Source organism: Melopsittacus undulatus, chromosome 7 (assembly GCF_012275295.1).
Source record: "Melopsittacus undulatus isolate bMelUnd1 chromosome 7, bMelUnd1.mat.Z, whole genome shotgun sequence".
In the NCBI taxonomy this organism is placed as follows: Eukaryota; Metazoa; Chordata; class Aves; order Psittaciformes; family Psittaculidae; genus Melopsittacus; species Melopsittacus undulatus.
Genome location: NC_047533.1, coordinates 47455081 through 47471066, shown reverse-complemented (window position 1 = coordinate 47471066; position 15986 = coordinate 47455081). Strand labels below are relative to the sequence as shown.

The window sequence follows — 15986 nt, the reverse complement described above, 5'->3', positions numbered from 1 at the left end:
CACCAGAAGCAGAATGCACTAGCATTTAAAGTGATGTAGTCATCTATGCTACACTTTTAAATGTAACAAATGTGACCTTGAATAATATCATTCTTATCTGAACTGCAACAACATCAACATAAAAGGTGATGTTTGCATTACTGTTACCAGCTAAACAATGGTGGTATGTCTTTCTCAGGAAAACAGTCCCCTTGATGATTTGATATGGCTTCTGGTTTGCTTCATTAGAAAAAAAAATGCTAGTATTGTGGTTGAAAGCTGCAGAAGAATCTCCATTCTGGATTTGTTGAAAGAATTTGGGAAGATGTTAAATTCAGCTTTTTTAAGGCATTGTGTCTCTGTAATGCCAGTGGAGAGTCCAGACCCTTGGCAGAGGCTCCTAACAAACAGTGTACGAGCTTTGAAGCTCTTTGAAATCCATCTGGCAAACCTTGTTCTTCATTGTAAATAATGGTCATGGCAGTTTCACTTGCCATCTGTTCTCCTGCTACGGTTCATATTAAACTGCATGCTTTCTTCCGTGTGCAACCTCAAGACTGACTTTGGGTGCAGTTTTTCTTGATGTAGCAATTGTTGGCCAAAGCTGTTCCATAATGATAGGGGGAAGCAGAAATGAAATTATGTCTTAGAACAAACAAGAGAGCAGTAGACTGGAACTTCAGGTCCTTAGAACAGATACGTTAGATTGAGTGTGCAGTAACAGCTTTCAAATTTGCTTTGTGCACATTATTTAGCTATTTCAGTCAAAGTTGATAAGTTGTTATTAGATACTCCTAAAAATTTGTTTAGAAGTTGGATATTAAATATTGCACATCAAATAATCTTAGGAGCTTGAGTATTTTGATAAGCTGGGGGAGAATTGTAATTTTTCTGATAATTTCATGCTCGAAAAATAACCTGTCATATTTAACACCCAAAATTACTAGTTCTTCTGGAAGACACAGGCTTAAGTAAGGATGTTAGCAAGCTTATTCATTGGTGTCCCTGACTGCATTTTGGAAGTTGTCCATGTTATCTATACCATAGAGCAAGGCAGAGTGTTAACTGTTGGCAGGCCCATGCATAGAGACAACTTGGCAGAATAGTAGGCATTAACTCCACAAGGATTATGCTGTTTACATGTAGAGGAAAAAGCATATCTGGCCCCAGTGAGAAGCAGTGGCACCAGAACACTTCATACTGGACCTTTTACAGTCTGAAGTAAGAGATAGAAGAATTCACATTGTGGAAATGAATTCTCCACATCATGGACTTTGAGGGTGAAAAACGTGTACATGCATATGCATCAGTACCAGGAGAGCTGACCAAACCAAAGAATAACAGGATTTGTATCTGGCAGATAAAGTCACAGTTTGTGAGTGGAGAGATGCAGCAGGTGAGGAGCAGAGTATTACGAGTAAGGTCACCTGGTTAAACCTGAGAGGGAGCTGATCCACAGCAGTGATCAGCAGAAGCATAATAAACACTGTGTAAAGATAAAGAGGGTTTAGTGCCACCTGTTGTGTGTATTATTTTCTATTTGATGTTAAACTTGCAGAGGTGAGTTTCAGGTTTAACTTCTCTTATCCTCAGCTTATCTATATCCTAAATATAATTATCATCGCAATCCTATCAGTTGTAGACTTCAAAGAATTACCTCATTAGTCTAGTTTGTGACTTACTTAATTTTGTACTTACATCTGTGCTACCAACCTGAAGGTTTTTTTGAAGTGAATTTCTTCCAGAGTGTCTATAATGTCTTTTTAGTGCATTTTTGTTTAGATTGTCGACTCATACAAATCAGCATGGTCACAGTAGTTAGTTCCAGCTGAACTACTCTGCATGTTTTCATACCAATTTTCTTACAGTTCAGGATGGACTCCAGTGGTCATTGTTCTGGCAAAGTTCATGTTTCTTCTCGGTGAACTTCTGTAGTAAGAACTACTACAGGAACTGGCCTATTTGGAATGGTTTGGGTTTGTTTGAGGTTTTTTTCCCTTTATAATTTTTATTTGTTTCCGATGGTAAATGATGTCTATAGTTCTAGGACAACACTTAAAGTAAACTTGCTCAGCAAGTTATTCCTTACACTGTTGTATGTCATTAATTCCCAGAGGCATTTATACAAATTTCTGAAAAATAGAAGTGCTTCTGTAATGGTCAGTAATGGAAGAAAGTGTAAAAAGCTGGATATCGTACACTAATACTGCACACTGTATCATATGCTAATACTGCACAGAATAACATGCTGGTTGACATAGTAATGCATATAGAAGTGTGACCTATTAAAGGAAAAAACCTTTTCACAATACAGCTAGGTTCTAAAACTGAAGCTAAAAGCCAGCATGCAATAGCCTGAGTTATAATAGTTCTCCCATTTTTGGCTACTTTGAAATTTACTGTAAAAGGACTAAAACTGTAAAATAAACAATGACTTATGAGAGAATTGAAATAACTATAACATTAAAAATATATAATTGAATTACTAACATTAAAAATACTCAGTTGAATTACTATTTCATTTGTGTGTCTTGATACTACCCAAGTCATCTGGCCTGCTTTTACAACTCCTTTTGCATACCTGTGACTGTATTCCCCCAAGCAGTTCAACAGAAATGAATGTGATAACCTACTTAAACAGTTTGTATGGGACTATGTCTCTTAAGGAGCAAAACAAAACTTGTTGTGGTTTGCTTCATTACTTGACCAAAGCATTTTATATGGGATTAAAATATTTTCCAAAACTATTAAGCAAGTTGGTAGTGGTGCGGTGCTTTTGTTCAGATTGACTTCTTGGCCTGTCCATGGCAACAGAGAAATGGGATATCAGCACTTCAGCTATTTGGAAAGACGATGGTAGTCATTCCCATGGATACTCCTGTGGAACATGGAGAAGATCTCTCTGGAGCTATTCACAACCCCTGGCAACATCCCACAACCAAGGGACAGGCCAAGAAGTCAACCACTGATGGGGAGGAATGACAAGACAAGCAGTTAGTTTATCACTTTTCTTTCCATGTTTTAAATGTAGAATGAAGAAGGTTTCCTGCAGGAGGGAATGGTGAATAATACCAATGTTGCTGTGGATCCTGAGAATGAGGCCTATGAAATGCCTCCAGAGGTAAATAAGTTGAGGTATTTGCTGTGTATGCATGTAGGAGAAGGGGGATGCACACTTAAGTTACATTTGCCTGGCACAGGTTGGTGCTGTGAGCTGCAAGGGCACAACAGAAGCACAGTCACTTTGGCCAAGATCTGGGAATCAGAAATTCCATTGCTTTCTTGATAGTGAGAAAGTTTACCAGAAAAATATTGTGTATATTTTGAAACACTTGTGGCTGGGTTTCTGAGTAATCTGCAGTAAACTTGTATCTTAAATTTGATAGGGCATCTGGGAAAAACTGCATCTTCTTAGATTGTTTTAATAGTTTGGCCATTTATCAAAGCATCACACTTTGCAAAGCATGATAATTCATTATTATACTCTTAAGTTCATGCAATTGTATGAGTAAATTATCTTGGTTTTTTCTTGAAGCTGCTATCTAAAACCTTACTGCAGTGTTTGGCATTGGTAGTTGAAGTGGCAGTTTCACAGCAGTATAGATAATTAGGCTGCAAATCAGAGGTATAAAACATTTAGGACATGATCCAGTAAAAGAGTTGAAGGCACGCTTCATCGCTAACGTTGAATATCACTGAAATTAGGGGGGCTGATCATGTAACTGTAGTTAAACACATATCTACTGACTTATATGAGCGTTTGCAGCACCTAGTGTGTTGTTCAGCTCAGAGTTAGTCCTCCCTCTCCAAGCGAATTGCTATGGGTAGCCTTGTGTGTTCCTGGAAGCATCAGCTGAATGCTGTGTTAATCACTGTAAAAGCCTAATTCTCCTGCAAACACCACAACCACAGTATCTGGAACAGAACAATAAAAAATTGAAAGATTCTGATCACATGAAAATCTGTAAAATTCTGGTATTGAATCTACTTGGACTAGAACAAGCAGTGAAGGTAGGGTGCATTTATCTAAAGTACTAGTAGCACTGATTTCTGCTCTCCTCATTAGGAAGAGTATCAAGACTATGAACCTGAAGCATGAGAGTCCTTTCCTTCCTTTGTATCTCCTGAAATCTACTAACTACTAAAGACATCCCATCCTGTACAAGTGCTGAGTTCCAATGTGCCCAGTCGTAAAATTTTTTTACAGTTTTTACAGTGTATTTTGAAGTCTTCCATCAGCAATGATTGGAGTATCTGTGACTGCATCCACCTCGTTTCAGCATTTCCCTCCTGCTGAAATGAAAGCTGGTTGGCAGGGTTATTGTTGTGCTGTGGATATTGTGGCTTCAAGTTTAAAAGTTAATGAAGAAAATATTAAATAAAACCACCTAAGTGTCTACTGCTTATTTCTAACTCTGTACATGTTTTGTTGATAGGCTGTCAGTAATTTGATATTGTTTATGATACAATTTTTATTTGTTTCCTATGACTATTCTTTCTGTGCAGAGATGACTTATTGTGAGAGCTTTATATATATGTGTATGTATTATACATATTAAAAAGAAGTAATCGAGCATGAACTATGCACCTATAAATATTAGCTGTTGAAATTTTATTGTTTTGTGTTGTGTTTTATTAACCTGTGTTTGTAAATACTGTGATCAACTGAAGCGAATAAAATGTAACCCATTAAAAATGAACTAAAATAGTGATGATTTACAACACCTTCTTTCCTCTCCAAAAGCCCCTGTTAATGTATTCCTGGGAAGGAACGGGAGGAACAAAACCAGCAAGGGGAGGCCCCCTCTGTGCAAAACCAGGGTGAAGAACTGAGAGTACCAGGGCCCTTTGAAGAATTATTATTTCATGGTTGTTAGAACACTGGGCAATACAGAAGAGTGATGGATTAGTTGCAATCAGTTTGTCTTGCATAAAGATCCATTTAGCAAAAGTACAATCTGCTGTCTGTTTTTAGACACTGTAATTTTAGTTATTATATTGCCTGGATATTTTTCCATCCAGGAAAATTTTCTTCCAATCCAGAAGATTTAAATATGAGATACTTTTACTTCTCTCATGTTTTATTATCTGTTATTTTGTATCAAATGTTGTCTCTAACTGAATGATATGGTATTTTTTTGTTTAAGTTTCTCTAATCCTGAGCAGGATTTTGAACTTCACATACATCTAGTCTTCCCAGTGTTCTAAGGCATGGCTCTTAAAACAGGTAAATATCATTGTCTGGTTTTGTAAGTGTGGAAACTTAAGCATAACCACATAATGTGTGACACTGGTATTTACAAAAAGAGACCCAAATCCCCAGAGGGTGAACTCTCTCAACTTGTTCTTGAAATTAACTCCTTTCTGGCTTTCTGCAACCTTCCTTGTATTGGCATGCCCAATGTGGAATAGATCTTTCCAGGTATGTACCCATCCTAGCTGCATAAAGTGGAAGCTGATGGTGCAGCACAGTGAGCCAAAATCACATGAACATATTGAAGCTCGTGTTTGCAATTTCTCATGTCACCTCCCATTCTCTTCCCCACATTTCTAAAGAATTCCATTTATTTCTGAAAAATTGCTGCCAAGCTTTTTTCAAGATGACTAAAAATCCCCTTGATAATTTCAAACAACTTGCAGATATTTTCATCAAAGTCCACCACTCTTTTGCAGAAATGCTTCATGACAACCTGAAACAACCCACTAACAATTTGAAGTCTTCTTTACAGGTGGTGTGTCAAAAGAATCTCTTGACCTGGACATCTCTGCTGTTAAAATTCATCTTAATGCCTCAGCAGCTAATCTTTTGATTGCATATATGGAAAATAAATATTAGGACAAGGCACAATGTCCAAATATGTAAGATACTCCTCTTATAATTATTAACACTGTTTAAGGATCTTTGTGTTGTAGAAGAAGGTTTCAGGAAGAAAAGCCCAGCACTGTAGCATGGTTTATTTTCTCAGCATGCTAGCAGGGACTCATTCACCAAAAGCAACAACTGAGGGCAATCAGATGCCTGATACTTCAAGAAATAGCACTTGAAATAGCAACCTAAGTAGAACACATATTTCTATTGTTCATCTTCTCTTCCACAGCCCACAGGTCTTGATCGTTCTGTTGTTCTTCTGTTAGGGAACCAAATTAAACTGTTTGTTTTCTCACATGCTGCAGATAAACTGTGTGCTTCTTAAATAAGCTGTGGGGAGCAGTATGTCATAAAAAAAACAGTAATAAGAATAAACTGACTCCTGAGACTGGTCCATTGTCTAAGCATGTAGGAGTTAATTATTTTCTTTCATAGGTTAACATCAGCAAATCATTCAGAATTTTCAGGTCATTTAAAATGTACCACGGGCAATCAGATTAGTTCTTGTGCCTCTTGTAAACATGCCCTCAGATGGCCCCAAAAGTCCATGGGACCCCTGGTTACTATGGCAGCACAGTAAGATGCACTGCTCTGGTAACAAGCTGCATTTTAATTAGATTCCTTAATGGCTGCCTGACCATCCTTTCCAGGTAAACTAAATGCCATTTTGTCTTAATTCCTGCGGTGCGATGAATACTGACACGTGGGTTGCAAATGTCAGAGTTATGTTGGAGAACTGGTAGCTGAACTAAATAGATACTGCTGTATTCAGATTTTTAAGTGTCTGCCCTGGGTATTGAAAAATGCTTGTACTATTGTGATCACATTTGCTTAATCAATGCCTGCCAGAGAGGAATATAGCTCAGAGCCCTTTTTTCCTTAATAGCCTAGATTTCAACTCAAACTAAAAGCAAGCTTCTGGTCCTCAAATTACGAGTTAGCAACAATTCTCACCATATCCCAGTCCTCCAGGGAATAAAAAAACCACATTGCTTTTTTGTTCTATTTTGACAGCTTTACTTGGTCTTATAATGGTTCCTAATTAGACACATTGTAATAATGGTTTTATTATTGTAAATTATAATGTTAATACTTGTTTTAGATGCCTTTGGTATAATGACTTGAAATCATTGTATTTATGGGATAAGGCAAGAAATGTCCTCCCTGCTACAAGACTTTCCTTCATTCCCTTGAGACAGCTATAGGCAAGTTAAGGTACATTAAAATGTCCTGAACTCGAGGAAAAGTAACATGCCTGCATCTCTTCAGGAAGTACAGATTTTACTCATCCTGGCTTTCATCGTATGGGCAGTCTAGGCTCAATGATTGTCATATGGAAGCATCCCATGCGAACAGCAGGTCAACCAGTTGCAGCAAGCCTGGCGTAGGACCCTCTGCCTCCAAGCACCAGGAGACTCAAAGATTCAGGGCCATCCATTTAATCCCTGAAATTATTCCAGGAGTACAATGGAAGACAGGTACAGAATGGCTGCCTACACATATTCATAAAACCTTAATATATAAGTAGAACTATTTAATTGCCTCTAAGATTTGATCCAAAGTTCACTGAAATCTGTTGCAAGATTCCTACTGGCTCCACATGAGTGCTCTAGGACACCCATAGTATCCATGCATTTGGTCTTCTCCTACAAAGTATGTGTGGCAGTCTATACTGATGGGATGAGTTTCCATTTCTTTTCTGTATGCTTTTTAGGGAGAAAATAACTGCTGAAACTCTTGCTTCTAGAGTTTTTTAAGTCTTTGGCTGTACGGTACTTTTTTTGTCAGATAGATGGTGTGCAATGGAGGTGATGCTCCAAAGCACTTATCCCTAACTCACTGAAAATAAAGGGAGTGGTTTTGTTGACTTACGTGGGTGTGGATGATTTTTGGTGCCTCTCTTAAGTCTGCATAGAACTCAGAGATAACAGAGATCAGATGATCAAGGCCCATTTGCAGAATACGTTAGAGGAATGAAAATAGCTTTTTCAGCAGTGCTGTGGTCTTGCACACTGGCAAAATACCGTACTGTAAACACTGTATGGTGAAATGTACCTCACATTAAATGGAGTAGTTGTTTCTAGGTACCACAACCTTAGAGGTAATTACTCTTTCAGGTAATTGTTATTTAATGACATATTAATGCAAACTAAATCTTTGAGTTCTGCTCTGGAACAGCTTATGAGGTAAGTGGGAGAAGATAGATGGTTCCCTGCTGCTGGTTTGGTGTTTGATTTCAGTCCACACAAGGCTTCCAGTGACTTTGACTAAATTATCTGATACTTTCTGGCCCCCAGCTTGAGGCTTTCAGTATTGCCGGGAAAGACATTAATAATGGTTTTCACAGCGTACCATCATTCTGCTGGAATATACATAGGTCTGAGCTAATAGCATCAGTTTCCACATAAGCAGACTTGCTCTTGAGTTACAGTAACCAAAAGCAAATGACATCTTAGCCTTTAGTGTCTCCATGATGCATTTTTAATGGAAAATATAATCTGTTTAAGTACAGACATAAACAACTTTTCTTAAGCCTGCCTGACATTTAATGTGTAACTCCGAAGGTTCTTCTGATCTAAAAAAGGCTGGCAGATGGAGAAACAGCAGGTGGAACCTCAGATGAGACAGCCAGGACGTAACAAACGGTAGGAAACTAGGTCAGATGAGATTTCTCCCATGTTGGAAGAAATGCATTGAAAATTCTTCCTCCAGTGGAGGCATAAAAGTGGGATTTTAGCAGTTTTCATTAATATTTGCATCTCTGAATAGGTCAGAGCCTGTCAGCATCTGATACATGTATAGGGTGCATTTTTGTGGGAAAGGTGAACATTTGAGATTTACAAGTGTGTTTCTTTCAGCTGCAGCATAGGAGATCTCTGTGTAAGAGGCCAGAGCACCCATGCATTTCTGATGATTAACTTAAGGTACAACAAGGAGAACGTTGTTAGGAAAAGCAAACTGCTGGGATACCTCAACTTCTTTTCTTTTTCTCTCTACCCCCATTCTCCCATTTGTTTCTTTCTCTCCATAAATCTCCTAAATTTTCAGAGGGTTAGATCTTACCCTGTCCCCATTGCTGAGTGTCCATATTACTGCAAAATCTTACTCCAGCCATTGTGTCTAGTACATTGTGATGAGGCTGCAAGTGTGCCTGGAGAGTTGGGACGTAGTCTTTGACCCTCCCTCTAAAAAGAGGAAGGACCTCAGCTCATCTCTTTCTCAGGATCACTACAGCATCCAAAGACATGGTAAGGCAGAGGCACTGCCAAAAAGCACTGAAGTAGACGCGTGATGGATGTTTAAGGAAGGCAGAGGAGGAGGTTGGAGAAGCAAAACAGGCGTGAGAGCCTTGCTGAGAATTGGCTGGCATTCATCCTGCCTCCCTCCTCCAGGCAGTGCTTCAGGTGTCAGAAGCCAAAAATAGAAAATAGCCTGTGGTTTTAAATTGGTTCCAGGGACAGGCACCTTAAGGAGCCAGGTAGATCCAGAACAGGGCTGCTTTGCTCTCCATGAGGCAGAATTCCCCTGCTGTTTGAGGACACCTGGCTTTTTATGTTGAAGTCCCTGTGCTGTTTTTCTGCCCCTTGAAGTCCTCTGTACCAAGAAAATAAAAGCAATTGACTGAGGAGTGTTCTGAATTAATAGATACAAAGCAAAGTATGAAAGCTGATTTCATCAGTCTCTGGTTTAGGAAAGGGAATTATGCAATACCCATGGGACTGTTATCCTCTGTTGGCTGATTGGGAATTTTATTCATGTGAATTTCAGTTGTAAAATTCTGTGAAGCCTTGCAAAAATAACGAAGATGATCATCTAATGTTAACATTTGTAAGATGGGATCCTGCTGAATTGGTTACATTGCCCACTTCCCCAGACCAGAAAAATCATACAAGGAACAACCTTGTAAGAAGCAAGAAGACAAGACAGTGCTGTTGATTCAAAGTGAACAAACATGTTAGTAGTGAAAATGTAAAGGACAATAATTTCTAAATGCTACATAATAAGGCCAGGAAGAAATGAAATCTGTTCTGTCAGTCCACTAAGTAAGTGGCAACTTTCACTGGGAAATAAAGGTGATGACAGCTCCTACGAAACACTTGCAACAAAACTCCTCCTATTTATTCAGCCCCCTTGCACCAAAATAGAGTTCCCTCCTGGCCCAGATTTGCAGCATGAGTGATTTACTTAATTTGAATAATTAGATGTTCTTAGGTGTGAAATAAATGAAAGTGAATTCAAAGCCTTCAATTTTCTTTTCCATTCTCAGTTTTATGAAAACTAAACAAATTCAGATATGATAATTCCAGTCTGTTACAGTCTGTGCGAAAGGCAGTTGCTGTTCACTGAAGGAACAGATCTCCTGTATTAATGCATTTCACGGACAGATGAGTTTTTCCTGCCACTAGGAGTTGTTCAATACCTGCATGTTTATAATGTAGATTTTACTGTTGACTGCACCTGATAACGGACCTGCTATTTGGAAAATGCTTGAAAAAAAGAAGGAAATTGTCTTCTTTATTTTTTTTCCTCCAAATTTCATGCACTTTATAATACGTCTGAAACATAATTTTACCCATCCTTATGAGGACATCATCCTGCATCGTGTTGTGTACCTAGGGGTATAGATGCATATTTCTTTTTTTTAATGGATACTTTGTGTGTTTGTGTGTGCATGCATATGGGTAAGTATGTCCGGACATTGCCATTAGGTACTATAAAGTGCTACTATTGTAATAATGGTATTCATTGTGAGGGAATGATCCCAAATTCAAGGAATGCATTTTAAAGGCATTTAATAGAAGTACTAGGTAACATTTGAAAGCTTCCAGGTTCTAACCTCACAACTAACAAGCCAAATCTGAATTAGCAGAGTTTTGTAGGTGTAACCATGTAACTCTACAAATACAAACGTGACTTATTTTAGTTACAGCCCCAGGTTACCAACATCATTTGGTTCCTTACAATGAAATATGCTATATTAATAAATATGTACTGTTGCTACTACACTTCCAAACTAGGTGTTCTTGCTGAGACAGCTACATCAGTTGAGAATCACATTTATTCTCACCTGGCTAGTGTTTAGTGCTCTTTCAGAAGCACTTGTCACAGTGCCAGCTCTACTTGACTGAGCATGATAATAAAAGCACCCTACCCAGAAACTCTGGCATTGCCTAGTTGCACAGTGGGTTTCTTGGCAAACCTTTGTTACGTGGGGTTGGCCTTCTGCTCCTAGGAACAGTGTGTTTTTTCTGAACCCTTATCAATGGGACTTTAGCTCCTATGTAACTGTGAACAAGCTCCTCCTGTCAACCGCTCTACCGTGAACTGAAAAGCATCATGTAAACAATCATGTTAACTCAGGGCAGTCTGTTTGTCTCTCACAAAGAGATAAGCTATGCTGCTTGATATCCACCTGAATAGATGAGTGTTTGCAGAGCAGCTCTTACTCAAGCAGCTTGACAACAAGTCAGCTCCAGGAGGATGTTAGCTGGCTAATGCAAGTCAGTCTAGAGAAAATGGAAGCAAAAACATGCTTGCTCAGGAGGGTGGGTAGATCTGAAAGAAGAGAATTGGCAGTGAGAGGAGTGCACTTTGGGGAGAAAGAGCATTTGATTGATTGATTGATGGCTTGGCTTCATGAGCAAAGATTTTGGGAACGGCTTTAGCCATGCTTACTTCAAGCACGATGACCAAGGGCAAGTGGGATATGCAAATCTCTTTGGAAGAAAGGTGCTTAGGCAATCAGGGAGTATCCAAACGGGACTGTCATCTCCTGAGTAATCTCGAGGTACCCATGCGCTGGTCCGCCCACATGCAAGGTTGGATCTGCAGCTCCCCATGCACCTTGTCACCTGATGTTTTGACCCTCACCTGTCCATACAGACAAGTGAGAGCCAAGCCCTTCCAGCCTGCACAGTGGAGTTTTTAGGTGAGAGCAGCGTGCGCAGAACTGGCCCCACCCTTTACACCTGAGGTTTAACTGCCAGGGCCTAGAGATCTAGGACAGTGACAGCAAAGTTTGCAGGTTGTAGGTTTTATAAGAGTGTCCTTCTCTTAGATTGAAGACCATACAAGTCTGGATGAGCTCCATCTGCCCGGGTTTGAAGATAGGAGTTTTCCTTCTCCTGTGTTCTGAGCAAGACTCATCTCCTGGGTCAGTCTCCAGCAACCGCTATTGCGAACCCACCGAGGCACTGGCAGCGCTGCGGTATTGCTACGTCAAGGCGCAATCCTGACTTAGAGGTGTTCAGTCATAAACCCACAGATGGTAGCCTCACGCCAGTGGCTCCTCAGCCAAGCACATGCACCAGGGGTCTGAACCTGCGGTTCCTCTCATACTGACCAGGATTAGTATTGCAACAACACATAATTAGTCGGGTAAAACTAACCTGTCTCACAACGGTCTAAACCTAGCTCATGTTCCCTATTAGTGGTGAACAATCCAACGCTTGGTGAATTCTGCTTCACAATGATAGGAAGAGCCGACATCAAAGGATCAAAAAGCGATGTCACTATGAATGCTTGGCCGCCACAAGCCAGTTATCCCTATGGTAACTTTTCTGACACCTCCTGCTAAAACCCCAAAAGCCAGAAGGATCATGAGGCCCCGCTTTCACGGTCTGTATTCATACTGAAAATCAAGATCAAGCGAGCTTTTGCCCTTCTGCTCCATGGGAGGTTTCTGTCCTCCCTGAGCCTGCCTTAGGACACCTGCGTTACGCTTTGGCAGGTGGTACTGCCCCAGTCAACTCCCCACCTGCCGCTGTCCCTGGAGCAGGTTGCACCTGGCACGCGCCAGGCGCTTGGCTCCAGAAGTGAGAGCCCCCCCTCGGGGATTAACCCCTACCCCCCCCACACCCCCCCCCCCCCACCAGGTAAGTGACAAAACGATGAGAGCAGTGGTATATCACTGATGGCAGGGACGCTGGCGGACGGGTCATCCCGCGTCTCTGAGCACGTGCCCGGCCTCCCACTTATTGTGCACCTCTCATGTCTCTTCACCGTGCCAGACTAGAGTCAAGCCCAACAGGGTCTTCTTTCCCCGCTGATTCCACCAAGCCCTTCACTTTGGCAAGAAGGAGCATTTAACATGTTGATAAATTGCCCATCTGTTTTCTCTCTTTAATGACTTTATCCTGTCTTATATGTTACAAGGTTGCTGGAGAAAAGGTCAGTGGCTATTCCATGACTTTTCATTCCCTAGTACAGCAGGACCCTAGGAATTACTGCAATGTAAGTGAAGCGTGAGGATAATACTGTTTAACAGGAGGTTCATGAGTCAAGTGTGCTGCCTCTGGAGACCCTTTTGAAACCTGAACAAGTATGGGTGGTGTTGGAGCAGAGTGCAGCTCTCAGCCCCTGCAGGCTACTTCACCTCTTCGTAAATTGTTGCCTGAGTTCCTGCCAGCCCTCTCTTTGCAAGGAACACAGGTGCATCCATGGAAAATAAAGTCTGAATTTACTCAACAGCAAAGAATTTTTTCATTGCTTAAAATTATGTGTTGTGCAGCTCCCACCACTGTCTGAACCAGCTCTACCTCCCCCTGGCTGACAGGGGTGTACTTTTCAGAGAAGATCCTGAATTCAGAGTGAGATTGACTTTCATCTCATTGTGGAAACTGCAAAGGAAAGGAATAATGTGTGGCTGTACATTTGCAAAAACCAGACCCTTTCTAGAGGTAAGTGGGAAGTATGCCTTTGCTGTTTCTTCAGTACCTGCAGAAGCAGTGCGCACAATGTAGAGTTGTGCCTTCTGCTCTTGTGTCTGTGGTGGGCATGCAGGCTTGTCATTAGGAAATTAAATCAATGAACAAGTACAGATCCTACAACATTGAAGCACATCAAGGGAATCCTTTGGTGCTGTAAAATACAGAGGCAGACTTTAATTCAAATTCTGTTGTTTATGTTGGTGTGGTTCCTACCCCAGCTGAATTTATGACCCCAGTTGTAAAACAGAAATAACTGTACTTGTAGATTGCCCACAGATCTGAGAAATTTTATTACTGCTAATTCTGAAGCTAATCTGAAGCCCCTGACTAATATGGACATAATATGGCAGAAGAAGATAAAGAACTAGAAAAGAATTTGTAGCTAGTTGCCACAGTTTGACATTTCTTTCCCTCTGTCTTCTCCTGTCACATGTTTTTGTCTTTTTACCAGGGCTGAATGGCTATCTTAACTTTAGGAAACACAGCACAAGATCAAGACAACTGAGCTGGAAACTGTAAAAGAACAAGATTGGAGGCTCTTCTGTGTCATGCAGGTATAACTGCTAAAGTGACTAAGCCATACTATTTATAGAAGTCTGACTTTTAAAGAAAGGAAACACCACTACATTTGCAGGGGGGTTTAATATCACGCTTAACGTTCTACTGGTGGAAAAAGCAAACAGCAGTTATTTTCCTCCAACTTCATAATTTAAACTGAAAGCAAAAGAATGGGGTCAGTTAGATGTAAAATTTCCTCCCCTCCCCACCCCGCCCCAGCTTTCTCATTATATAAAAGATATGAATGTTCATGTGAATATCACTAATTTGCTCATGAGTTTGCAACTGAGGTACATGAAGGTTAATGTGTGCCCATCTTCCCTGGCCTGGTGCCATGCCACAGCCACATGCTTACCTCAAGACCCAAATCCCTGCTGAAATGATGCTTGGGCTAGAGGAGAGCTGTAACTTATTCTGATCAGCTCTGTGTTTACTGATTGGGGCAGCAACATCCTAGTTTGAGCTCTGGCACTGTTGTGCCCAAGTGTTAGGAACTGAAGAGCATTCTTCCTAGCCATTTTTTTATTCCAAGATCTGGAGAGAATTTCACTCACAAACAAGAATGGTTCTGACACTGTTCCCAAAACAATCTTTCTGAAGAATAGCTTGTTTTCTCTTTTAACTTTTGTTCTTGTCTTTCTGCTGATATTACAGTGTTCAGTTACAAAGCCAAAGATGTGTTGACTATCAGGTCATAACCTTGCACATCCCTAATTCCCAGTGGAATCTCTTTAGAGACATGACGTACAGAAAGTGCAGGGTCAAAACAATTGGAGATGGACTGACATTGGAGGGGGGGAGGGGGGGGAAGCCATATCTTCTTTTTTTTTATTCTCTTCCATTTATGTTATTTCAAACTGAATAGTTATGAACGTGTTCATTTTTTGTGGGTACGTTACTAGATAACAAGTGGATAGCTTGGCCATCTGAAAAGAAACAGCACAACAGAACTAGAGAATGGAAACCAGCCTTGTGGCAGCTTCTCTGTAATTACCCTTCTTCAACAGTGATTCTAGTTACATGTAACAGTGTAGTGAGTTTGGGTTTGCAAAGCCAAGAGGGAACCTTGGAATAAGTGATCCAGGAGCAGGTAGCAGGGAAGCAAAATCCATTTTTAACTACAGGGACAATTAAAAGGCAGAGCTCAGAGTTCCAGATTTAATTAATCTGCTCATAGCAACCAAAGTAGTTTATTTTCATGCTTGTCAATCTGGTTTGCTCTCCAGAGAGGAGACTGGGGTCACCTTGCTGTTGCTTTTGAATCCCACTTTGCACATTACTTTGCTATTCACAAATCCTAATAGAAGCCGTTCCTTCCTCTTGTCATTGAGAACATCCAGGATTCAGATTTCTTCCTCTCTCTTGCTGATGCATTTCAGATTTACCTTCTCCAAAAGTAACTTGCTACAATTTTTGTGGGTGTGCAAGGCTTTACTTGATCACTTGAGAAAAGCTTGCTGAAGCACAGAGGGACCTATCACTTTTCTATTGGCATTCACCCAGGTTCACACAGTGGTGTACTTCCAGGGCTATTTTTGACGGTACTGTTTGTAGGAAAATCAGTATTTGTGACTGTCATGTATCATTTATCAGCCAGCTCGCTGGTGTCATTTCTGTTTTCTGATGAGACTGTAAATTCTCTGGACAGGTCTGCAGCCTGCTTCAGATCTCACTTTCACAGTAGTTATATATCCCTGAAATCCCAGGTGCTTCAGTTATTATTATTTATTGTCTGTGCTAGGAAAGTATCCTCAGGCCCATGACATGATTGAGCCAGAAGCTTTAAAATACCAGGTTGAAGAAACAAACCTGACATGGAATGTAAATGGATTAGCTGCTATTTACAAAGCTGAAAGGGAGATGAGGTTTAT

At 40.5% G+C, this 15986-nt stretch overlaps 1 protein-coding gene across 1 annotated transcript in view; it reads left to right on the top strand.

The window, feature by feature from the left end:
- Positions 1-4679, top strand: part of SNCA (synuclein alpha) — a 69802-nt gene extending 65123 nt beyond the window's left edge. Inside the window, exons 5-6 of the mRNA XM_005148668.3 lie at positions 3011-3100; positions 4046-4679. Of these exons, the coding sequence (XP_005148725.1) occupies positions 3011-3100; positions 4046-4078 (123 nt within the window). The 3' untranslated portion in view covers positions 4079-4679. The remainder of the gene's footprint in view (positions 1-3010; positions 3101-4045) is intronic.
- Positions 4680-15986: the final 11307 nt, after the last annotated feature.